A 27,366-nucleotide genomic window follows, 5' to 3' on the forward strand; every position below is an offset into this window, starting at 1 on the left:
ATTCCCGCACGAGGCAGAAACAAATGGGCAAAGTTTCTTTCACCCTAAGTGCCCCTGTTACCTAGCAGTAAGTAGGTACCTGGGAGTTAGTCAGCTGTCACGGGCTGCTTCCTGGGGTGTGTGTGGTGTGGGGAAAAAAAAATAGTAAACAGTTGATTGACAGTTGAGAGGCGGGCCGAAAGAGCAAAGCTCAACCCCCGCAAAACACAACTAGTAAACACACACACACACGTGTGTGTGTGTGTGTGTGTGTGTGTGTGTGTGTGTGTGTGTGTGTGTGTTTGTCCCGGGTGGGACACGAACAAGGGGACACAGGTGGAAACTTAGCACCCAGATGAGCCACAGAGACATTAGAAAGAATTTTTCAGTGTCAGAGTAGTTAACAAATAGAAGGCATTAAGTAGTGATGTGGTGGAGGCTGACTCCATACCCAGTTTCAAATGTAGATATAATAGAGCCCAGTAGGCTCAGGAACCTGTACACCTGTTGACTGACAGTTGATTGACACTGTACCGTACTAATTTACACAGGGTCGTCCTTGCCACTGTACCATAATGTTAGATATAAGGGTGGTCGGGAAGGTAGTTGGTATACATAGGAGGGAGTATGGGCAGGTGTGGGCGAGGAAGCCAGAGGGTATGAGAGGCCAGGTGTGCCGCCACACCTGTACCAAGTGATGTGTCCAGCTGCTGGCTGCCGCCAATCATCCCACCATTTAGCGTTTTGAGGATTTTGTTTAAAAATAAATGCAATAAATAAAGTCATTTGTATTTTCAATGGTGTGAGGTGCTTGTATGGTGTGAGGTGCTTGTATAGTGTGAGGTGCTTGTATGGTGTGGCCTGCTCGTGTTGAGTGGTTGTGGTGGTAGCTTGGTGTGATGGAGTAGGTGTAAGAGGGGCTGGTGTGGCCAACACAACACACCTTCAAGGAGCACCCGTCAGGTTACCCTCAGGCAGCCCACCACTACCCACTTTGGATATCAGGTTCTCAGTCCTGCTGCTGCTTGGGATGCCTTTTGGTCTCTCCCAGTGTTGCTGGGGAAATTTTGCTCTCTCCGTAGTTTGTGGTGTTCTTCCATCATAGCACTGCCTCGGTGGTTATAGGCACACCATATAAAAAAAACACCTTTTTTATACAATAGTTCTTACATTCTTGTAAAGTCAAGCCACTTGGGCTGGACGGTGGAGCGACGGTCTCGCTTCATACAGGTCGGCGTTCAATCCCCGACCCCGAATGGTGCCCGAATGGTTGGGCACCATTCCTTTCCCCTTGTCCCATCCCAAATACTTATCTTGACCCCTTCCAAGTGCTATATAGTCGTTATAGCTTAATTGGCGCTTTCCCGTGAAAATTCCCTTCCCTCTTATACAGCATTAGCACATATATATATAAAAAAGGTTGATTGTCAGTTGAGGCGGGCCGAAAGAGCCAGAGCTCAACCCCCGCAAGTACAACTAGGTGAATACATAGCTTTTCGGCCAGATCATTAATGCTAATATTCCCCGGAATACGACCTGCCAAATAGTTTAACAACCAGGTACACATTGACTGCTGGGTGAACAGAGGCTACATTTAAGGATTGGCGCCCAGTCAATCCTCCTCGGCCAGGATAAGAACCCAGGCCAATGCGCTGGCGAAGCACCACTGGGCGAGTGCTTTTCCACTGCGCCACGGGGACTGGGAATTCTCCTTATTTCAAATAAATGCTATTATATATATAATATGTGTGGGTATGGGCGCTGGTTCTGGGCATAATTGCCTCGTCAGTGTAATTGTTGAGAGTCGTGTTGCAAGCAGTATAGTGGGCGTGTGGGCGTAGGCCAGGGGCTGGTGTGTGTTGCTCCGCCCCATGACTCGATCTCCGCTACTAAGCTGGGTTTGTTGACTGGTCAAGTGAGACTTTCATATTGGGCTTTTATTCGGCCAAAATTAAGGTCACGGAATATGTCCATTTATTTGTATCTTGTACTAGACTAATTTTAAACACTGGTCAAGACGTAGTTATATTTCTATGTAGGCCTAGTTGTGGGTGGTCGTGTAGGACCAATGTATCCGAGGTTAATAGACACAGCAGTGGAGCCACAGTGGAGCTGTGAGCTGCTGTAGGAGGGTGAAGCCCACGGTAAGGACAAGGGCGGCGAGAAGTGTGGGGAAAAACGGTGGCAACTGCAGGAAATGTGTGTGGGGAAGGAAGGGGCTCTTGGTCATTACCCTTTACCAGCACCAGTGTGCACCCCCGCTGGCTGCAGCAGTGGGTAGTGCTGCTCTTGTGCACCCTCACTGGCTGCAGCAGTGGGTAGTGCTGCTCTTGTGCACCCTCACTGGCTGCAGCAGTGGGTAGTGCTGCTCTTGTGCACCCTCACTGGCTGCAGCAGTGGGTAGTGCTGCTCTTCTGCACCCTCACTGGCTGCAGCAGTGGGTAGTGCTGCTCTTGTGCACCCTCACTGGCTGCAGCAGTGGGTAGTGCTGCTCTTGTGCACCCTCACTGGCTGCAGCAGTGGGTAGTGCTGCTCTTCTGCACCCTCACTGGCTGCAGCAGTGGGTAGTGCTGCTCTTGTGCACCCTCACTGGCTGCAGCAGTGGGTAGTGCTGCTCTTGTGCACCCTCACTGGCTGCAGCAGTGGGTAGTGCTGCTCTTGTGCACCCTCACTGGCTGCAGCAGTGGGTAGTGCTGCTCTTCTGCACCCTCACTGGCTGCAGCAGTGGGTAGTGCTGCTCTTCTGCACCCTCGATCACTGGCTGCAGCAGTGGGTAGTGCTGCTCTTCTGCACCCCCGCTGTACTTGAAATTGGCTAAATATATCGAAGTATACTGTAAAAAAGCATTTTATGGTTGTGGTTTGCCTGATATGGTCATTGCAATTTGGATGATGGTTGGTACAATTATTGTGGTGCTTTGTGTCCTGGTAAGTTCATATTCAAATAAGTTTATCGAGATATACATACACACAAAGGGATGACGTAGCTCATGCTATTCTCACTTAGTGGAAGCGATGCAACCCCACCTTTACTGGGTAGTTATTGCGTCGACTTGTACCCTCGTTGGTCTTCATTAAGGACTATACTCATGCCCGTGCCACCTCCGAGTGGCTTAATCTTCATCAATCCTCGTTGATCAGTCATAATGATGTGCTCTCATTGGTCAGTCATAACGCTGAAGAATTTGTGGGTTACTAGTAACAAAGTGAGCTCTCATTGGTCACCAGTAACGTTGAGCCTTTGTTGGTCAGCCTAATGTAATCATCAACTTATATATTTATTTATTTATTTATTTATTTATATACAAGAAGGTACATTGGGTTTGTGAGAATACATAGCATAGTACAGTAATTGCACTCTTGTAAAGCCACTAGTACGCGCAGCGTTTCGGGCATAGTAACTTGACCATGGATTGTATATGTACTGGGGCTGGGAAGGTGTCAGCCAACTACTGAGGGGACATCCGTATAGAGATTAGTGTGGGTTGTGAGGCGTGCTCACCATTGTTACCCTACAGTGTACGTGAGCTCGTCGTCGACCATCGTGCTGGGCCAGTCGGAGCCCAACCAGTACGACACGGCCTACGCCCCGGGCTACTACAACGCCTCCCTCCTCTCCGGCGCCAGCACCTCCAGCAGCCTCTACTACGAGAGCGCCAAGATCAGGAGCATCTTCTACGATGGAGACGAGAACGAGTCCCAAGAAATAAGTCTTTACGTAGAAGGTTTGTAAGGGTCACGGGAATTATTTATTGGTTTTTACTTAAAGATGAGCAGCCTGACAGAACACGTAGATAGTGAGCACAACCTGAGATAGTTGGAGAGTAGAGCTGTATACTGTGCGTCTTAACTATATCTTGTGGTTTACATTACTTACTCGTTAAGACTCAAGCTTGCCAGTGTACAAGTAGACTATAGAAGCCCTTAAGACTGATTATAATGTTTATATGCACGTGTAACTGTACTTGTGGGCAGTTGAGGCCTCACGACTGGGCACTTGACTGTAACATGGCACAGTTTGCACTGGCTACTGTGCCAGCAGCAGCAGTAACTACCGGAAGTGTTGGTGGTGGCTTGCCAGCGACTGTGTGGAGCTGCTCAAGGCTCTCACCCGCATATAGTACTCCATGTTGATGACGTTGTGTGACGTATTGTGACGATATTAGACCAAACTACGACGTCATCACACTTTTGTACTACTTGATAGACTGGTTAATGAGTAGTGTGGACTTGGTGGTGACTGTAGGAGCGGTCTTCATGCCGGGTGACATGACCTATGTGTACCTCTTGCCGGCCTGTGTCTCAGGTGGGTCATGGGCCTCTCTTTGAGTCCCAACACACACCTCCACTCACACAAGGTAAGGCTCGTGCTAGTATTGGCTTTAATAATACAGTTAACCCCCACGATTCCCTATGGGGAGGTGATTTGTAAGTGTTGTTGGCTGTATTTTGCATGCTGTATTATTGTTATTGCATGATTGTACATTTACATGTTTTGTGTGTGTATAGGGATATGGTTTGTGCATCTGTGTCTTTGTGACAAGGTAATGCGTAAGGTGATATATTTAAGAGAGCAGTACACACACATGCCTGGATTGGTTCATTAACTGTCAAGACTAAAATGCTCTATAACATGGTTTTTGTGTCGTGACATTTTTTCATTCATTACTAAATTTTTTTAATCCTGAATATTGCTGAATATTTTAGGTATACTGTACTAACACCATACACCATAAATCATAGAGTATACTTATGTATATTTATTAAATAATATTCATATGTCAGATCATGTTGTGTAAACTCATAATAAAATTATTTTCCATTGTTATAATCTTTTTAAATACAGTAGCACAATTTCAAACTTTTCTAAAGTACTGTACTTTAATATAAAGCTGAGACTTGTCATGTTTGATATCCTATGCTACAAGCAAGTAAAGGCTTTAAGATGGTCCTCTTCAGCTTAGGCTTGTGTACCCCGAGGCTATAGTCAGTACCCTAGATGCTGTGATCTCTACGTGTGCATTCCACATAAAACTATATCCATGAAGGTTACTTGTAACTCTTCACTAAATATAGTTGTAAAAGTAAATGTAATACTGTACTGTATTATGATTAAATGTATTGGATGTGTTTAAAGTTAGTCTATAATTGATAATCTTAACAGGAATATACAGTAGTCTTAATAGGATATACTGTAGTCTATAATTGATCTTAACATTTAGAACAGTGACTGTCCCAGGAAATGCTCGGACACAAGTCATTTGATGGTATTCAGTCTTCACAGAACAGTTTGTTATATGAGCGTGAAAAGAAATGTAAAACTGAATGAAAAAGATGATGCGATATGTTGGTTGCAGATGCCCTCAAGCTTGCCAGGGCTGGCAATTAATGTCGATAAATATATGCTGTAATAAAAATGACTACTGTAGCATAATTTTAGGTTTCGTTAGGCCTGTACAATACTGTAATAGATTGTTATTGTTTCGGTCTTGGCACAAATCTTACATTGTTTAATGATACACAATGTGGAGTGTTCATATTTTGTATACATAGTATATGCATCCCACTTGCTGTACTTTTGAAGTACAGGATAAAAAAAAGGTGCATATGCATCCTGATTGCCATACAAAAATGTCTCATATTTTATATACACAAGGTACAGTATATGTATAATTTTTTTTTTATATATGTATATACACACGAGTTCTTATATTGTACAGCCAATAGCACACAGTGTTTTGGGCAAGTCCTTAATCCTAATTTTCACACACATCTCCAGGAAGCAGCCTGTAACAGCTGTCTAACTCCCAGGTACCTATTTACTGCTAGGTGAACAGGTGCATCAGGATGAAAGAAACTATGCCCATTTGTTTCTGCCTCCGTCGGGGATCGAACCCAGACTCTTAAGACTATTAACCCCGAGTGCTGTCTACTCGGCCATCAGGCCCCCCCATATATAACCTGCATACAGTGCAGGGGGTTATTTACATTTTTTAATTATACATATGGCTCATTAATGTTTAGGCAGTCAACTGAAATATGCACAACCATACATTTTCCATAAATATTTTCCTATATGTATTCCAATTGTGGTGTGTGTTGTCATTTGAGAGGATTGGTTGAAATAATTAATGTTTAACAACTATTCTTAAAAAAACCTGCTCCTTAAAATGGACCCATATTAAAAATGTAAATATTTAATTGCAATTAAGAGTTCAAACAGTAAAATCTTTTACTTAAAGTAATGTGAAAGAAAATTTATGGTGGTGCATATTGCTGATGACTGCCTAAATATTAATGAGCCATACGTATAATTAAAAAAATTTAATATGCAGTTTATATATATGTATAATAATAATAACTCATTGTCAGGGGACAAATTCTTATAAATACGTTACAACATAACTGCATGGAGTGAAAGCTGTTTACAGTTGCCTCAAGAATGTACAGTAGTTGTAGTGAAAGAGAAACCCTATGTGGAACTAACAGATACTCTAATGTGGTGTCTACAGGTGGTGACTCTGAAGAGGAAGACCCCACCACAGGGCACTATGAGGCCATCTACGAGGTTATCAGCCCAGCCCAGGAGGACTGCTTCAACCGTGCTGATGACAATGACTTCGATTCCTTTGATTCCGATAACTCGGATGATGATTACTGCCGACTCAGGCCACAGGTTAGTGTCCTTAGTTCTGCTTTTCTAGTTGTCTACGTGAACCAGGATCCAGCTCCTGAGCTCTGTGTTTACTGTTTGTTTACTATTTGTCTGCAGAATCAAGCTATTAGCTCTTGGACCCTGCCTTTCTAACCAATCTATTTTTCCTCTATATCTACTACATATATTTCTCTCTAACACACAACCCCAGGAAGCAGCCCATAGCAGCTGTCTAACTCCCAGGTACCTATTTACTGCTAGGTGAACAGGGGCTTGAGGGTAAAATAAACTTCCCATTTGTTTCTGCCTCAGCCAGAAATCGAACTCAGGCCCTCATAGCTATTGTGCATTTGTCTATTTTTTCCAGTGCTCTTGAAGACGTAAATAATATAGTGGTATCTCTGTTTACAAATTTAATCCGTTCCCAGAAACGGGTCCTAACTCAAAAATTTGTAATCAAAATGAATTTTCCCATAAGAAATACAGTACTGTAATGTAAATTGAATTAATCCGTTCCACACTCACAAAAATATTAACATCAAAATACATTTCATACATAATACACACACAATTTGTACTATTGTACAAGTTATAGCTTACCTTTACTGATGACTCTTGTTGGCATATGGACGACGGTGAGGAGGAAAGGGGGGGGGGGCAGAGGAGAAGTGTTACTCTTTTGGAAGGGGAGTCCCCTTCCATTATAACATCAGGCAATGATGACTTCTCTCGGGTACTCTCCTACATTTTGCCTGCATACCACTAGGACCTGGTTGTGGCTCACTACTTGTTTTTCCTCACTAAGAACCTTTTCAAAGAAACTTGTTTTTCCCTCGTTGTAACACTTGTCTGTAGTGAGGCATCGCAGTGTCATTAAAAAGGTTAAGACAACGGCCTACTGCAGCTTGATTTGGGCGAGTCGTTTCAACAATACTTTGCATTTCTTCCCATACTACATGCCACTTCTTAAGCATTGAGGAAGGGACATTCTGTACTGCTTCCTCCTCCCCTGAAGAAATTTCCTCAGCTTTGTCGTGTTGCTGCTCCTTGTGAAGGGCTAGGAGTTCTTCGGTGGTAAGTTCTTCGCTGTGTTCCTCCACCAACTTACAACTCTAACAACACTATGCCACTTCTTTTTCTAAATTTTACAAACCATCCCCTGGTGGCCTTGAGCAATGTTTTATTAATTGATGAGTGGGTTGTGCTCCTGACCAAGCACAGGCTACAACAAACCAAATAGCAATCCCTACATTTTATATTTATATAGAGTATAGTTGGAAAGTATATTGTATAATAGGAAAGGAAGGTATATTACAGTATATTGGAAAACATGTATAGCTCAGTACTGTACTCTACTGCTCTATAAAAAAATGCAGTTATTTCCAAAGATTCATTAAATTGTGAGTCATTATTTTGAATTAATATTGTATACATTTCCAATTACAAGTAATATTTTGCATTTGAAAATGCCATATGGAAGTTTATTGCATTTTTAATGGATATATTTTTCAACCTTGCCTTTTAATACTGTACTTTCATTTAATGTTTAATTATATTTATTTTACTTATTACATTCCTTTATATACGATGGGCAAAGTATGTAGTGACCTTGATAAAGACAGGAAGCCTGCTGCTTGAGCGGGTCGTCCATGTTGTCTGGTGAGTTACTCCTCTCACTGATGCTGCTTCAATGGCTTCACTACATGAACTTTCCATAGTTATTCATTTTGAAGAGAAATGGTAGTCTTAGAATCATTTTGGTTATTGTGAGTTGTGCTTGTTTTTTTTTCTTTAGTGATGTACTGCAAATCCTTTAACATAACATTGTTTATTACAGCATATTTTAATTTAGTTTTCAGATGAACATTCACAAATTTCAAGGGATCAGCTAGAATCCATAAACTCTGAGGTGTCAGCTTCTGACAAGGACCAACAGCAGAGCCCTCTACAGCAGCAGCAACAGCAGCAGCAGCAGCAGCAACATGGAATTACAAAGATTGCTGAGGCTGCCAACCTGGGCATGAGGAGACTGCGACGAAACTGGTCGTTAACTAAAAATGAAGTGAGAACAGGCTTGAGTCGAATAAAGAAAAAGAGCACCTTTAGTGTTTCGGATATGAAAAGCACAGAAAGTAAGTAGTGTACTGTTCAATGTGATAGATGAAAAGAATTATTAATAATATTATGAAATAATGTATTTTGTAATATTTGTTTTATAAATTATGTGCATTTTCATTTATAAGGTATATGGAAAAAGATTATGAAATCTATTGCTATTTAATAATCAGTGATAGATAACTGAAGTCTTCCAGAAAAATTATTTTAGCCTTGGGGGGGGGGGGGGGAAGGACAAAATTTCTTTTCAACTGAATCGAAAGCTACCAACAAACTGGTAATCAGTCAGGGGAAGCAATAGACACAGCAGAAAAATTAAATAACAGGTTTTGAGGGTCAAGGAGAAGGTAAATTGTGTGTAATCTTCGAATATACCTTTGGGAATGCCCATCACTTAGACGACCGTAGCCTGGGAAGGTGTTAGCATTTTACCATATGGAGTTTTTCCAGGATGCATTGTTCAATTCTGATAGCCATATATCTTTCTCTTCTATGCCTCTTAAGTGCAGAGTTGCTCCACCTGGTGTCTGACTCGTCAGGGGTGGCCTGTGATTCTGCTTGAGCCTCCTTTCTATTCAGCAATTATGTCAGCTATTTGTGGTCGCCTTTCTTTGTACGTTATGTATATAGTGTTACATTTACGTTCATAATACAGTACTGTACTGTACAGTATTATTTTTATATTATAGGCATTATTTACACAGTATTTTGCCCATATTGAATTTTTTTTTTCACGCCATCTCTTCTGGCTTACAAGGGAATGGTTCACCTACATGTATTGGCTTTTCTTGCTGATTTGGCTTCCTCCCCTGGTCATGTCCTCTCCATTCCTTCAATTACACAGCTGCCAGTGAGGTGGGCACCGGAGGCTGGCATTCTGGGCACTGCTCCATATGAGGCATAGGTTGGAGATGTTCTTCCTTACTAAGTCTTTGGTCGTACAGTAGCATAATTGCCTTATACCACTTCTTCCTTTAGTACTGTAATACTAAAAAAAAAACTACTAAAGTAGACTTCACTGTTCAAGAAGTATAAGTCAGAAGCAGAGTAACTATCATTCAAGTTAAATACTGTATATTAAATTTGTTATTCACTTTTAAAAAATAAAATAAAATTTTTGGTGGTTAGAAACATATCCCTTTGTATAGTGTTATGACCTGTGGAAAATCTGGTTTCAACTTACGGCACCTTTATGGAATGCATTATATTCATATTGTTTGATACAGTAGAGGGAAAGGAAAGAGCAATAGTGCTAGTAAGAGTGAGGGTGCAAGCATTAGCAAATCTGATTGGAAGACATTAAAGTTTGCAAAATATGCCCAGTTCGATGATGCTATTTAAAAATGGTCTTCACTGAATACATGAACAGTGTGGTAGAGTGAAACAAAGAGCTGAAGCATGTAAAAGATAGGCATGCAGACAGTTCGGAGATAACCAACTTTAGAACTAGTGATGACTGGATTTCAAGATTTAAACTTGGCCATAACATTACCAAGAGGAACATAACGGGGAAGATTCAGTTCTGGGAGCCACTAAATGGCTCCCAGAACTGAAGGACAAGAGCTACGAGGAGAGGTTAGAGGCATTAAATATGCCAAATCTGGAAGATAAAAGAAAGAGGCAATATGATCACTACGTACAAAATAGTAACAGGAATTGATAAAATAGATAAGGAAGAATAGGGAACAAGAGGACACAGACTCGAGCTAAGGAAACAAAGGTGCTGCAAAAACATTAGAATTTTTTTTATTGCAAACAGAGTGGTAGACTGTTGGAACAAGCTAAGTAAGGTGGTGGTGGAGGCTTAAACTGTCAGTACTTTTAAAGAGTTATATAATTACCTAAGTGTAGTTACAGGATGAGAGCTACGCTCGTGGTGTCCCGTCTTCCCAGCACTCTTTGTCATATAACGCTTTGAAAACTACTGACGGTCTAGGCCTCCACCACTTTCTCACCTAACTTGTTCCAACCGTCTACCACTCTGTTTGCGAAAGTTAATTTTCTTATATTTCTTCGGCATCTGTGTTTAGCTAGTTTAAATCTATGACCTCTTGTTCTTAAAGTTCCAGGTCTCAGGAAATCTTCCCTATCAATTTTATCAATTTCTGTTACTATTTTGTATGTAGTGATCATATCACCTCTTTTTCTTGTGTCTTCTAGTTTTGGCATATTTAATGCCTCTAACCTCTCCTCGTAGCTCTTGCCCTTCAGTTCTGGGAGCCACTTAGTAGCATGTCTTTGCACCTTTTCCAGTTTGTTGATGTGCTTCTTAAGATATGGGCACCACACAACTGCTGCATATTCTAGCTTCGGCCTAACAAAAGTCGTGAACAATTTCTTTAGTACTGTATATCGCCATCCATGTATTTAAAAACAATTCTGAAGTTAAAAAGCGTGGCATAGGCTCCTCGCACAATATTCTTTATGTGGTCCTCGGGTGATAGTTTTCTATCTAGAACCACCCCTAGATCTCTTTCTTTATCAGAATTCTTTAAAGATTTCTCACATAATATATAGGTTGTGTGGGGTCTATGTTCTCCTATTCCACATTCCATAACATGGCATTTATTAACATTAAATTCCATTTGCCAAATGGTGCTCCATAGACTTATTTTGTCCAGGTCATCTTGAAGGGCATGACAATCATCTAAGTTTCTTATCCTTCCTATTATCTTAGCATCATCAGCAAACATGTTCATATAATTCTGTATACCAACTGGTAGATCATTTATGTAGACAATAAACATCACTGGTGCAAGAACTGAACTCTGTGGTACTCCACTTGACATTTTTCCAGTCCGATACATTGCCTCTGATCATTGCCCTCATTTTTCTATCAGTCAGAAAATTTTTCATCCATGTTAGCTTACCTGTCACCCCTCCAATATTTTCCAGTTTCCAGAACAACCTCTTATGTGGAACTCTGTCGAAAGCCTTTTTTAGGTCCAGATAGATGCAGTCTATCTGAGGCATTAAATGGTAAATGGTCTTTCGGGTGTACTATACAGCACTTGTTAAAAACATTCACCAGTTTTACTTGAGCTAATACTACAGAAATTATAAAAATAATATTCTAGATTTAGTTTTGTAAATTGTCATAAAATTCTTTATTTATTTCAGACCTTGCATGTGATGCCAGCCCATCTAGTGCTAGTGCAGAAAATAAAAGAAAATGGTCTTTTAAAAGTCATTTCCGAAGGAAATCTTCATCAGGCTCTGTCACAACTGTAGTTAGTAGTGGTGGGCCACCTTCAAAGAAAGAATCTGCTACATTCTACCTGACACTAACTATTGAAACGGGAAGTCAGGATGCTGGGGACATGTCAGATGCTTCTCAGCGAACAGGTCGCTCTGACTCTGAAAGTGTTCTATCAGCGGCCAGTGCTCACGAATACCGAAAGTCTAATACACCATCAGTAGCCTCGGTGACAACGGTGGGCTCTTCTGAAAGTGTGCCACTAAGACGACCTACCCATATTACTTACAACAGGAAGAGTTCTGCTGGCTCATCCAGCTATGGACCAGTAAGACCACGAACTGCACCACCTGCTCCACCACCAAAAGGTTTTATCCTAATTTTTCTCTTCTTTAAGTATATAAGTTTATACAATATAGTATTGTATTTAATTTTGCTTTAAATAAAATACTTGCTATGTTTTTATGTTCCTAGCATGTCACAAGGAGTTTATAAAATAAATCTTTTGTATTTGTTACAGAAAAGAGCAGTGAAGTAATATCTGAAAGAAATGAAGGTGATGAACTCAGCAAGTTAGACGTTGCATCACGGCTTAACCAACTGTTGTCTTGCGGACCTGTTGCCCCTCCTGGCCGTCGAGTGCTTCGTACTTCAGAGTGTTCAAGCAGTGACACATCACCTGTTCCTGTTCTGATTCACCCAGAAGAGAGTGGACACGTTGGTTTACGGCCAAATGGTGTCAAATATGCTACTATTGACATGAGTAATTTTGGAGTCAATTCCAATATGTGTGGGGATTCAAGTGGAGACGAGAAATCACTGGGTGCAGAAATAGCTAATTTTATAAAGCTCAACATTCCTCAGGCTCGAATGTCTGTTGCAAGTTCAGCATCTCTTGGCTCTAGTGAAGGTTATATTCGTCCTGGAGATATCGCATCGGCACCACCACCATTGCCAGCAAGACGTACCCCATCCACTTCTGCACAAAACTTTAGGTCTTCATCCTGTACTAAATTGCCACCCATGCTTCTTAACATGCCATCTAGTCTCATGGATGGAGATAATAATAGTTACCTTGACCTGAGCTGTACTGCTCTAATACAGGATGAACCACTGTATGTTAGTTCTCACTTTGCAGATGAGCCACTATATCAGTTCTACACTGCCACAGTGTTGGAACGTGCTGCCCACAACCAGGGCGACTGTTCATCAGAAGATGACTATGAGGTAATGTATATAGAATATATTTATTAGTGACTATAAATCTTTCAATTGTATAATTGAATACAATTAATTCATATTAATTCAATTAATATAAATTCAATCTTTCAATGTATATATAATCTTTCAATTATACACTTTTTTCCTCCATTATCTTCCCTGTGCACACTGAGCTATTGGGGGCTATGCTTCTCAATAACCCACATGCAGCCCATCCTCCTCTTTAGTTGGTACTTAGAGTAACAGTGAGGACCATAGTACGGTACTGTACTGTACATGTATGACGTAATGGACAGTTAGAAAGTAGAAATCGTTACAACTGAATTTGGACAAAATGGAAAAGTGTTTGTATTTATATTTTAAAGACAATCAAAACTAACCTAACCTTCCTAGGCCTAATATAGTATGTATATGCTATACTAGGCCTAGGAATAATCAAGTTTGTTTTTTAGCTTAATTTTTTTCAGACTATAAAGTGAAGAGTACCAAATTCTACTATCTAATTGCCTTTTAAGTTAATGTTTGAATGTTGGTGCAAATAGTTACAAAAAGTACTATCTAAAGAAGAGGCTGGGTTGCCACATGCAATAGAATCGTGTCTGGTTTTGTCCAGTAGAGCATGGTGTTGATTTATCTTTGTTATATGATTTGCAAGAAAGGTAATTGATTTAGTTTGCATTATAGCATGTTTAATGAAGATGATAGAGCAATATTGTCATCTTTCAATATAAACCACTACCTGCTAGTAACACTGTTCCTGTGGGTTTGGGTTTTAACAGAAGAGCTTGAAGGAGTTTGATAAAATATGAAAGAGGAAAAAGCTGAAGCTCGATAAGACTCAGTGATTTTAGGAGGCCATAGAGTGCAAGATGTGGATGAATAGAGAGAGGAGTGAACTATAACATTTTAAGAATCTTTAGAACTATCTAGCCAGAATGGAGGAAATAACAATGAAGCTGAAATTTGAAAAACGATGTAGGGTATAAGCAGTATTGATTATTTTGCAAGGGTTATTTCACACTAGGGTGTGAAGAGAGAGAGTATCAAGAAATGATGAATGAAATTTATTAATAAGTGAAATTATTATAAATTTATAGAAATTTATTAATATACTATACTTTGATAGTTTGATCATGTAGAGGTTGAAGAGTGTACCACAGAAGCACAGGATGGCTAATAACATGGAATATAAAGTGTTGTAGGGATAGGAAGGCTTCATATCATTTGCTATCTTTGCTTTTTAGTGGGAAATGGTATTATGGATATACAGTACTTGGTACAATAGCTGAATAAGTACAGTAATAATATATTAGATTTTTTATGTTTATTAATATATGATGGTTTTGGTATCAGGTGATCAACGATGGACACAATTCACAGGCTAGAAGGTTACAATCACGACCCTCTGCCATGGAGCTTGTCACTCCCGCTGATGGTCGACGGACGTTATGGTGTGAATTGCCTGAAGTCATAGACAGTGGATTACTAAGTATGTATTCAATGTAAAAGTTTCTACTTATGGTATAGCTTCTGACTTTCATGAAGTTGCATACAGACAACCCTTGTGAAATTGATAACCTGAATCTCATTTGTTATTTTGCAGATAAAATTACTCCTTTGGGAGCCAATTATAGTATTTTACCCCAAGACTGGTAACTCTAAAGACTCTTAAAGGCTGTCATTGTATATTTTAGTAAAATTACGTGTTCACTTATACAGTACCCAAAGACAGTTACAATATATCGGTACACTTCAGGTCTGAGACAAGTCTAAAATCATGTGGTGTCTCGCAGAACAAGTCGGCTCTCACTAAAAAAATAACGATGAATAATTATGATGTTCACCAAGTTGCAAAATGTTGCTCCACTTATGGACTTGAAAGTTTTGTATGGTTGTTGATGGTGAATTACTGTACCCAGTTTTTGTCTGGGATTTTGGTATACTAATCTTGCACAGTGGAATTACTTGAGGTAGAAACAATCATTATAATAATCCAGCAGCCATGGGAGAAACATAAACACTGCCTGAAACTTCAGGGACACCATGGCAGCAGCCCACAGCTGCTACAAAATGGGCACAGACGTACAGCTACCATAACAAGGGCAGATGCCAACAGCTGCCTTAGACACCCAGCATGTGCCAAAGAAAGCAACTGCTCTCAGGATCAAGAAACAGCTAATACTATGACTAAGCAAAAAAGCATGACACTATCAAGGATGGAGAATCCCTAAACAAACAAACAGGAACAGGAGAAGCAGGAATGCCCCATGGGATCCGAAAATATTGAAACACAAAGAAGAAACTTATAAGTAGCAAAGTTTGGCTTCAAATCGCTACCCAATTAAGAGAGAAAATGAGGAATGTATAGGAAATGGCTGACCAGACTGTTATATAATGGGTACCATACTAGATGGAAGGGAAGCATTGTCGACTAACCTGACAACTAACTGACAGTTAAATGACAATGAAATGTGTACAAAGCTATGGAGTTAAATGACAATGAAATGTATATAAAGCTGTGGATAAGTCTCGATGGGGCCTGGTAAAACCTAAAGGATTACTGGCACCAGCATTTCATTACAATCGGCTCTTGACTATTTAGCTTTTGAAATTTGCTTCAGTTATCAACAGGTGGTATCACATACTGGATCCAAACTCCTGATTTGAAGGCCAGATGTCTGGTTGAACATTTCATTGGTAAACTAATTTATTAATTATTATTAAATTCATGTAGAAATCACATTATTGTGATATATCAAAGAGAAAATCTTCAGGAGCTGTAATGAGGATTCGAAGTTATGCGCTGGATGTTCCCAGATGCACGCTATAAAGGACCACGCTACAACATAGTAAAATAATTGCAACCTGGGGTACTACTGCACCCGACAAGCTTCCACAGAAGCCGAGCCAGGGTTTTACACAATTCCCCCGTGCCAGAGTGCACGGGGGAATTCTTTTACCATGTCATGGCGTAGTCGTTTAGAGTGTGCGTCTGGGAACATCGGCGCATAGGTTCGAATCCTCATCACGGCTCCGGTGAATTTTCTCATTGATTAAATTATTAATTAAATTATTTTAGGCAACTGTAATAATTAAGATTTTTTTAGGAACTTAATAATTTCTTTGGTCGGATGCTACTGGCTATAACGGCAAAAAGGTTTAACGACTATGGGATTTAATTAATAACTAAATACTTATTGATGATTTACCACTAAATTTATGCTTTAAATCTGCATATTCTTCTTTCTAGCTTTAAATGGAAACTGTTTTGTCTTTGTGGCATTAGGTACTCTGCTAATGTTTAGTTCATTTATTGTAGATCAAATCAGCAGTCAAGAGTGGAAGATCCAAGAAGCAATGTTTGAAATGATAACATCAGAAGCATCATATCTCAAGTCCCTGAATGTCCTCGTAACTCATTTTGTTCAGTGTCCTGAATTTACCATAGATGAGGGCGAGGATGCTGTCCTAAGTAGGAGAGAGAGACACATACTTTTCTCAGATATTTTACCAGGTAAGATTTTATATATTGTTGAAACTTGCCTAAATAATGATTACAGTGAAACTCTTGCTCTTCAACTTTATCATTGTAAAGGATAACAACACAAATAACTAATTTTCTTTAATTCTCATTAAGAAAAGAATTTCACACTTGATAGTATATGTTTATTTAGTAGATGGATATTTGAAGCCTCTGAGTTATTTAGTCAGTTATTCTTTTGAGGAGGAAATACACAAAACACACGAGATTTAATAAGTAAGATTGTTAGCAATTGGTGGTAGAGAACTGCCACTTGTACCTCCTTGCTACCACTACCATCATGGACAAATGGCTAAATTTTCTCAATTGTTGTTTCTATTCACTGGCTATCAACTGCTTACTGAGCTACATTTGCTGTCTTTAAATTATTTTACTATGGTTGCCACTATGGAATGATGAACCCCCCTTTCTAGTATCATCTTTTGGTACCTTTGACAGTCGTCAAACACTAGAGGTAGTTCTCGTGTCTTTGATTTCTGGAATAGATGGCTTCATGTCAACACACAACCCCAACATTAGACAGTGTGTGACATACAGAGGTTGAATGCCAGGTAACCTAATGTCGGGATTGTATATTGACATGAACCTCCTAATTCCAGAGGTGGTTAAATTCTACTATTGTACAAGACACTCGTACAACAAAGGGTTCCAGTAGTACAGTTGGGTTCATTCTCAATTCACTATCAAGAATTCTGGGTTCGAATCCTGGGTGGGGGACAGAAATGGTTGGGTGCGTTAACTATCACCTAATGCTCCTGTTCATCTAGCAGTAAATAGGTACCCAGGAGTTAGTCAGTTTGTTGTGGGCTTTCATCCTGGGCAAAGTCAGTAATTCGACCCTGGGTTGGGGGTGGGTGGACATCAGTATAAGTCTAACATGTACTGTATGTATAAACTGGCTGCCTGTTTCCCGACACAATGAATTATTTCAATTCTCCACAATGAGAAACTAGCTTAGGAGTTTCAAGACAGTTTGGGAAGAGTGAATGGTGGGGGGTTAAACACTCCACGTAACCCTCACTCCATGTTCCCAAGACCTGAGTAGCAGTTGTGTAGTGGTGTTCCAGGTAGTTAAGAGCACATCTTGTCATATTCAATGGTTGATTTTTAACATAACTGATTGTTTAGTGATTCATTTTTCTTGTATTTTCATTATTTAGAAATGTGTTGTTTGAATTTATATAATAAATTACCAACTCTTCCCCCCCCCCCCTGCATAAAAGTTAGAAATGGGTAGTGGTGATGTAAGTTTAGTATATATACTGTATTAACAATAACTTATGCTATATACATTATACTGTATTAACAACTAATTGAAGCATTTTTTTTAATTCTGAAACCTTTGGTGTGAATCTTTTAATAAAAAATATTAAGCTTCTTGATAAAATGAATTAATTTGATTATTATTTGTTTTTCAGTGAAGAGATGCTCAGAATTGTTTTTGGCAGACCTAGAAAAGAGGTGGCAAGTATCGGTACAGATATCGACAATTGCTGATATTATTTGCAAGCATGCTGATAAGTATTTCCAGGTTTATGTCAAATACTGTTCCAACCAGATCTACCAAGACAGGACACTAAAGGAGCTAAAGTGAGTTTAATTTTCATTGTGCCACATTATTTTTTAACAAACGGGTACAGGATCATATACCTGAATTTACCTGAGGACTAATATCTCTAGTGGCTTCAACAGGGACAGGAAGCTGGTGGCAAGTTTCCAGCTGAATTTTAAACTTGGCATGTGCAGCCTTGGCTTCATATGAAACTGTTAAAGAAGTACTGTAGTCTAGATTAATATCTTCCATTTTAAGTATCTTATGTGAGAGGTTTTGACAAGATCAGCCCTGTCGTCTCTGGTTTGTGGTGTTGCTAGTCTTAAGTCCCCTCAATCTGTCCTAATACTAGTTGACTTTTGACTTGGTTTGAAAATAAGTTTGTCATTTCAAAGTAGTTATGGCACTTTGAAAGTGAGGTTTCATTAGGAGATTGTAAGGAAAATGAGTAGGAATTAAAAAAAGAGTAAACACTGAAGAGTTTGGGAGAATGTTAAGTGAAGATTTTGTAAGATGTTTTTTACAGAAACACAAGAGAATACAGTAGTGTCATTTAGTTTGCTTATTATATCTAACCTTTGGCAAAAAGTAATTTCCAATTGGCGTATTCACCAACATAAGTCTTTTAATCTATAAGATCTGCCTACCCCATTGGATATGTTTCAAAGTAGAGAATTAGGCATCTCAACAAGTTAATGACCAGGTTGGGATGTGTAACAAATCTGTGCCATGAAGTGGAGTGATTGGTGTTTGGCCTGACTGTTTGGTCTGGTCCTTGTTACAACTGGGCCTTTACTAAGGAAGTAACAGTGTGATCTGTTCAATAATGCATTTATTAATAACAGTCAGCATGATCAGCATTAATAACAGATCTGTTCAATAATGCATTTATTAATAACAGTCAGCATGATCAGCATTAATAACAGATCTGTTCAATAATGCATTTATTAATAACAGTCAGCATGATCAGCATTAATAACAGATCTGTTCAATAATGCATTTATAATAACAGTGTGATCTGTTCAATAATGCATTTGGTACCTTTGACAGTCGTATTCTATGACAGACGTGTTCTATGACAGACGTGTTACATGACAGTCGTATTCTATGAGAGACGTGTTCTATGACAGACGTGTTACATGACAGTCGTATTCTATGACAGACGTGTTCTATGCACTTAATTTCTTTATTTTGTTGTTATACTTCCCTTGACTTGTGGTTTCCTCCTCTTCCCCACCTTACCTTATCTCTTCATATATGTTCTATGTTACTAAGCATGCTATTTTTTTTCAGATATTGATAGTTTATTATAAATATGATAGGAAATTGTTCATGCAGAATACTTGAGTATTGTATGTAAAGCCTTGCTATTATCAGCACTTGCCAGAGAAGCACTCACTGTATGTGGCAGAGTGAACGGAGCTTAATTTTCTCATACTTTTTTAACCAAAAAATATTATTTTCTGTTGATTTTGTAGCTTTAAGATTGATTAATTGAAGCCAGTTTGAAATACTGTATTTTGTATGTAAATTATATATTTGGCTAATCAAATAATTTATTTCAGAGAAAATAATCCTCGATTCTTGGAAGTGCTCAACCGTCTTGAGTCTTCGCCAGTATGTCAGTCACTTGCTATGCATTCTTTCCTTATGCTCCCTATGCAAAGAATCACAAGACTTCCTCTGCTGGTCGATGCTATTTTTCACCGCCTGGAGTACGGCACACACATGTGGAATGAGTACAAAGTGGCTCTTGCTACTCTTACAAAGGTATGAAAATTAGTCATTGCACATTGATATACTGTAAGAAGTTGGTAATCCAAAATCCAGTAACCCAAGTAGATTTGCATTTGAGTTTTTGACTGCTCAACTCAAATACAAATTCTGGCTACCAAGATTTCTGGTAACCCAAATGGGGTAAAAAATTTGGCTAACCCAAATGGGGTGGATCCTATGTAATTCAAACTACTGTTGGTTAGCAGTAAGAGTGGCAAAGTAGCCTCACCTTTTTCCCATGGGAAATATTTTAATTGCATCTACAATTAACTGTTAAAGATGCTTAAGATATTTATTCACTTTCTTTTAGAATGCAGAACCTCTTTAGAGTTTATAATTATTTGGCTGTTCATTACATCATAGAGGAAAAAATGTATAAATTAACTCAATCCTGGAATACTTGCCATTAATTTGGTACTCTTATCCATGGATATATATATGAAGCTGTTAGACAAAATTGAAGATAGAGCCATACATCTAGTGAACTAAACCTAATCCACCCAACCTAATAGCGTCATATACTCGAACTCTCCATCACAGCAGATATGTGACTGGTCTTTGTATTTAGCAAAGCTCCCAAAATACATGGCCCCCCTCTTCAGCCTTTCTACAGCTGTATCCATCAAGAATTAAGTACAGCACCAAACAAGAGGTGCCATTTGTGACATCAGATAAATGATTCCCTTCCATAAAGAGAGAGCAGTCTTAATGCCCATGTGCTATTATTATTACTCAGTATACACAAAATTATGGGGACACATTTTCCAAGATATTTACATTCTGACACTTTAACAATTCTTAAAATTGTTATGAATGCCTAATAGCAGACGATAGTATGCATTAAAAGTACAGAATTTTTGCATTGCTACAGATTATTGTTTAGGAACAAATGCAGTTCTAGATTGAAAACTCCAAAGAAGACTTTTAACAGATGACATGTAAACCAAAACAGTCTTCAATTTTAATAATGAAAATAATGAAGGTGAAGAAAATACCCAGTACACGTCTAAGTGTATTGAAGTGTATTATTAAGCCAAATGTTTGGATGAAACCTACATCCTTTATCAAGGTGGTGTAAACAGTGTTCTGAACAAAGATTCTAAGTGCATGCATCTATATATCTGGCAGAACGCCTCAAATGCCATCCATCAGTAGACGTTATGTTCGTTCCCCAGGAATTCCCCAGGGGATGCCGGAACATCTGATGAATGATCAAATGTCCTGGTTTCTGGGAGCTGTGGGCAGGGTATTGTAGGAACATTATCCCCAACACTGTGAACACCACAAGGTCTGTGCTTATATGAATAAATTAAATTAGTTAATAAAATATTTATTCAGTATTATTAGAATTATTTTTATTAATTATAATTAACTTTTTAGTTTGACTTAGAAACATTACAACATATGGGTACTTGTTTAATTTTTTTTTAATTTGTGAACAATTATTCTGGGTGTGCTAAATTTCACAAATACTCACAATATTTGTTGGTCTAAACAGATTGTAGCAGAATGTAATGAAGGAGCTCGCAAGATGGAGCGCATGGAAGAAATGCTCATTCTTTCTCGTCAACTTGATTTTCGGGAGGTAAAGGCAATCCCACTCATCTCTGCCTCCCGTTGGCTCGTCAAGAAGGGTGAGCTAACAAGGCTGACTTGGAGAGAAACTGATGCTAAACTCACCTTTGGCAAGAGAATATCAAAATGTACACTCTACTTCTTCCTGTTTACTGACCTCCTTGTTGTTACTAAGAAAAAAAGGTTAGTGTAATGTATGTCATGTTTTGTGTATTATATTTAAAGTAATTTTAACTGAAAATATTTAGCATGGTCTTTTATTAGTTTTAGATTAATTACAGTACCTTATAACACTATTACTGAATATCATCTCTGGATAGTTGCTAAAATTACTTGGTAATTCTGACAGAGGCATACTTCATTCATAATGGTAGATGCATTCCTGGAAATGTAAATGCTAGCTGAATTGATGCTATATTGGGTCATTTTAAATGTTTTCCAGACATGATAGTCTATGAACCAAGGCTGTGGTGATACAAACAAATTACATAATTCTTTCCCTCATAGCTCATCCCACTTGGCATTCATTACAAATTATTCATGTTAATTATTCATCTTGGCGTTCATTCCCCCTCCCCTTTTCGTTCACCCCCCCCCCCTTTGGCATTCATCCCCCCTTGCATTCATAAGACATAGGAGAGAATGGCTGATGAGCTGAAGCAGGCTCCCAACAGGGCAACAGTCGCTTTATGGCTATCAATCTGTATTATTGTCTCTACGTCTGTCTTTATCATTCTCTTTGTACTTGTGTATTCTTGCACGGAAAAAGTTTTAGCTCCTTAGCTCCACCTTTTAGTTGCTGGTCATTTATTACAGATAGTTTCTACCCTCCTGCTGCTTATAATACATGTGTAGATCTTTCCACTTTCTCACAAATGTTACATAGAAGTGCCATCTAATATCAGTATGGGTTATTTGAGTTTCTAATTTTCACCCATGTCCTCTAGTTCATGATTAAAAGTTTCTTTCTATGTTTGTGTCAACATGTCTCATATTTTCATTAAAAACAAGAAACGGACACTTTAACATATGGTCCCCGTTGCCATCTGACAGGTGGAGGCAGGGAATTTAGCGTGAACAAATACCATATTATGGGATGTGGAATAGGAGAAAATAGGCCACTCACAACCTACATTTTTTTGTGCAGAAGCTTCAAAGAAATCTGATAAAAATATCTAGGGGTGGTTCTTGATTAAAAAAAAAACTGTTACCTGAGGATCACATAAGTAACATTGTGCAAGGAGTATGTGCTACACTTTTCAACTTTCAAATTGCTTTTAAATATGTTTGTCCGAAATGCTATGCGTGTTAATGGCTTTACAAGAATGTTAATTCAACTTTTCTATATTCTGTTAACCCCCAATGTAATTTCTTGTATATAAATAAATAAATAAATAAATAAAAATAAATAAATAAATAAATAAATGTACACGAATGGTGAAATATGAAAGAAATTATTCATGACCTATGTGAGACCAAAGTTGGAATATGCAGCAGTTGTATGGTGTCCATATCTTAAGAGTGCCAGACCAACCGGGCTGTGGTGGATATGTGGGCCTGCGGGCCACTCCAAGCAACAGCCTGTTGGACCAAGCTCTCACAAGTCAAGCCTGGCCTCGGGCCGGGCTTGGGGAGTAGAAGAACTCTCAGAACCCCATCCAGGAACAATCCAGGTACAAGCACATGACTAAGCTAGAAAAAGTGCAAAGACAACTAAATGATTTCCAGAGCTAAAAAATAAAAGCTACAAAGAGACGTTAAATATATCAAAGCTAGAAGATAGAAGAATAGAGATGATATGATTACTAACAAAATAGTAACAGGAATCAATAAAATTGAAAAATTTTTAAAACTGCAACTTCAAGAACAAGAGGACATGGATTCAAATTAATGACTTAATTTAAGATTTGTTGTAGTGCCTAGCTAGATCAACAACCCACATACCATCTTCATGTTTACGATTGGTCTCTTGTTTTTTTACCTGTCGTCATCCTCACAACTATTTTCTTAGGTTGAACTTTACCACTTACTTTCTTGGGACCCATGGCATGATATATAATAAGAACTTTTATGTTCAGAAACCAAAAAAGCAGAAAAACAATGAAATTCTTCACAAAGAATTAAAGCGCAGTCGTCACTAGGCAGAATACACTGGTAAACTGAGCATGCCTCACCCCGCGTCCAGCAGAACCCACACACTCGACCCATACGTGTATTGGCAAACACTCGTATTCAGAGGCAAACTTCATACACCGAGTAAAATTTGACGAGGAAATTGACTTCGTGTACCGAAACATTCGTAATCCGGGGCATTCGTAAATTTAGATTCCACTGTAAGTGCTTGGAGTGTCAAATAGCAAATGGAATTCAGTGTGAATAAAAACCATGTTATGGAATGTGGAATCAGAGAAAATAGACTACACACACAACTTACAAATTATGTAGTAAGCCGTCGTGAGAGGAACACACGAAGAACATTGAGAGAGGAGCGTATGCATCGCTTTCCAACTTCATCCTGTAACTACACTTAGGTAATACAAAAATTACACAAAGGGAGGCATGCACAGTATATCACTAAGAAAGAACTAAAGCTTAGGGCAAAACAAGAAACTGCCTAAGTGGCAGGTATGATGAGTTTGATGACATCATACATGGAAAAATACTTCAAAGTGGAAGCTCCTCGCAAAGGCCCCGGAACGGGAGGGTTATCTTGTATGCACATGTGGGGGAGGGTCCCTCAGGCTGCCGCCATACCCACTCGTGGGCTCCGGCCAGGTCATCCACCCTCCTGTGAGAAACCATTTGGGGAAGTGGTATCCCTTGATGCCGACCCTATGTAGATAGTTACCTACCAGTTATCCTGGCTGAGTGTCTCCCCATCGTGACTATATTTCACCTTGTGCACCCATTGCACTGTGATCCTGGGACTAAGGTGGTTTGCTCCTTGATGTGAACTTGGACCATATTCTGTAGAGGGAATTTGTCCAGGTTAGGGCTTTCACAGAGCATATCTCAAGGTTGCTCTTGGTGAGGACCATATCCCGAAGCCCACGTGCACTCTCCCTGCACCATCCCCCCTCTCCAGTTTAGGGGAGATAGATAGTTCATGCTTGATGGTGGGTGGGTAGGTGGACGCTATGTGCTAACCGGTATGTTCTCTGACCCACTAAAGGATCTCTGGAGTTAAATGAGAAGGTGGTGCAGGCCAAAACCATCAGTAGTTTCAAAGTGTTATATGAGAAGATACCAGGAAGACGGGACACCACGAGCATTGCTCTCATCCTGAAAGTACACTTGTTAATTACATTTATGTAATTACACACCCACCCTAATTATTCACTACACTGGACAGGTATATCTGCTCAGCTTTATACAAATATTAAAGTATGAATAGACAATAAATACAGGTATTTACAATGTATTGCAACTAATTATTACTTTTAAAGATTATGAATTACAGTAGTACCATTCATACTATCCAAAATGTTTATTTTGTATCTTTAGTGAAGACCAATATATGGTTTTGGACTACTGTTCGAGGAACATGGTACAAGTCCTGGAGCTTGATGCTGCCGACAAGTTTCCCGGTCGTATCCTCGATGGCCATAAAAATCTTCTCATCATGACGATGCTGCAGAACCATGAGAATAAAACAGTTGAAATGGTATGTTAACTTCACCTGTACAGTATTTGTAATATCCAAGTTAATGTGTCACCTGGTCCTTATGCAAAATGTGGCAATTTTAGAGAACTTAAAACGAGGTACCACTAGGAGCTGGCAGCTAATGCATCATTGTGTCTGATTGCATACAAAATTTAAAATTGGTGTCCAACCAAGAAATAAGTTGAAGATATGAGAACTTAACCACACACCAGAAGATGAGGAGACGCCGACGTTTCAGTCCGTTATGGACCATTATTAAGTAAATTGTCTTGACTTGATAATCAACTTGATACTGGTCCAGGACTAACCGAAACGTTTTTCGCATCATCTTCTGGCATGTAGTTTAGTTCTCATATCTTCAAGCCACGTTATTGTAACTCATCATCTGCAAGTTGAAGAATGCAAAGAAATATAGATGAAGGAACAACAATAGGATTAAGCCTATCTACATAAATAATAGTAATAATGAGCAAATCCGTAGGAGCTGTGGTGAGGGTTCGAACCTAAGCTCTGGTTATTCCCATGCATACACTCTAGACAACTATGCAACAACATAGTATATTTAACATTATTAACAACATGTATGTGTCTTGCTCAGAAATCGACTTTTCATTGTTGCTTAAAGTCCAATTTTATTGTGAATTTAAGTAATGGCAGATAGTTGACTTTACATTTCTGGACCTTGCAGCTTGGGTGCCTCTGCTTTTGAAGAAGACATTATTCCCAACACATGTGTGACTAAGTTTCACTATACAATATGTAAATCATACCTATTTTATAGAGAAATGAAGTAAAAGATTTTATCAGATTTAGCCTTTGTATGCATTCCAAAGAAAGCCAGAAAAGATAAGTTTTTCATTTATTTCCCTGTTCTAAAATTCTTTAATTTTGAGAATAAAAATGTTTGTTTAAATTTAAACTGATTGTGTTTTACATATTTCAACTACTGTTGTATTTCTTAATCATACTTCACTTTTTATTTATTCTTTAGTTTATTTTTTGTTTTAGGTTGTTTCATGCCCCATGGAGTCAGACAGAACACGATGGGTTGAAGCAGTAACTCCTCGAAGTTCTGATAACCCTGATGAGCGCATTTATGAGGAATGGGATTGTCCACAGGTATGTAATGGCAGATTATTGGGCAATAGCCCTAAGTTCGGGATACAAAACTCTACCAATTGGGCACTATAAAGTTTTCAGTAGTTTCAAACAATTTTAAATGAACTACAGGATCCAAGAAAATATAAATGTAGATTAAAATATATTCAAACTCAAATAACTTGGTTTTGTAGTAATGAGTTGCTACCTCTTACTTGCTGACCTCATGATGCAGTGTTGGCATCATTTAAGCAGTTTTACAATTTACTGCCATGTTGACATGACAAAGATGATCATGTGAACACTTTTGGCCTCTTGTGTTTCAGGTACAGGCAGTTCATCCATATGTGGGAAAGCAGCCAGATGAACTCTCCCTTGAAGTGTCGGATGTTGTGAATGTCTTGAAGAAAATGGCTGATGGTAAGAAATATAGTGATGTAGTATACTCAATGGTTCAGTAGTATTCCTCCAACATATTCAGTACTGTATATAACATTGTAAACACTGGTTAATTTGATCAACAGTAATATGAGCATGAATGTAATGTTCCTCAATGTAGACTTTACAGTTTGAGAGGTATACAGCACTTACAAGCATGTGTGTCATCACTTCCTTAGCATTTATTATTAGATTGTGGTCTCAAACTCTGTGGACTTTCCCTGCAATAACTTCTTCCTGGGACATTCTCTTCACAACCCTCATGCTAAAGAAATTCTGTATCTGCTTCCAACTTCAGATAAATGTTATAATAGTATTAATGTTTGTTATTTATTTTAGCATTACTGTAAATGTTTGAACTGTCAAGGTTAAATTAACTCTATTCTAGAATTTAAAGTATTTTTGTCTAGATTTGCTTTATAAAAATGTGTGTTCAGTTGTTAAGCATTTACATGCAAATTGTGTTGATTGGAATGTCGCCAAAATATTACTTTTGTCTTAGAATTAAAATGCATGAATACATGTCCAGTATGCTAATGGAAAAGTATGCAAATTGC

At 38.8% G+C, this 27,366-nt stretch overlaps 1 protein-coding gene across 3 annotated transcripts in view; it reads left to right on the plus strand.

Moving 5' to 3' along the window:
* The window catches only part of Exn (Ephexin), a 371,388-nt gene that overhangs the window by 336,785 nt on the left and 7,237 nt on the right, over positions 1-27,366 (plus strand). For 2 of the 3 annotated variants that reach the window (XM_069321871.1, XM_069321870.1), the window contains 13 exons: positions 3,497-3,703; positions 6,491-6,654; positions 8,486-8,765; positions 11,869-12,312; positions 12,465-13,171; positions 14,519-14,654; positions 16,485-16,679; positions 18,125-18,296; positions 19,824-20,028; positions 21,533-21,792; positions 25,114-25,273; positions 26,282-26,392; positions 26,698-26,791. In XM_069321871.1, the coding sequence (XP_069177972.1) occupies positions 3,497-3,703; positions 6,491-6,654; positions 8,486-8,765; positions 11,869-12,312; positions 12,465-13,171; positions 14,519-14,654; positions 16,485-16,679; positions 18,125-18,296; positions 19,824-20,028; positions 21,533-21,792; positions 25,114-25,273; positions 26,282-26,392; positions 26,698-26,791 (3,135 nt within the window). The remainder of the gene's footprint in view (positions 1-3,496; positions 3,704-6,490; positions 6,655-8,485; positions 8,766-11,868; positions 12,313-12,464; positions 13,172-14,518; positions 14,655-16,484; positions 16,680-18,124; positions 18,297-19,823; positions 20,029-21,532; positions 21,793-25,113; positions 25,274-26,281; positions 26,393-26,697; positions 26,792-27,366) is intronic. The other variant, XM_045725751.2, reaches the window with a different exon arrangement.

Source organism: Procambarus clarkii, chromosome 10 (assembly GCF_040958095.1).
Source record: "Procambarus clarkii isolate CNS0578487 chromosome 10, FALCON_Pclarkii_2.0, whole genome shotgun sequence".
In the NCBI taxonomy this organism is placed as follows: domain Eukaryota; kingdom Metazoa; phylum Arthropoda; class Malacostraca; order Decapoda; family Cambaridae; genus Procambarus; species Procambarus clarkii.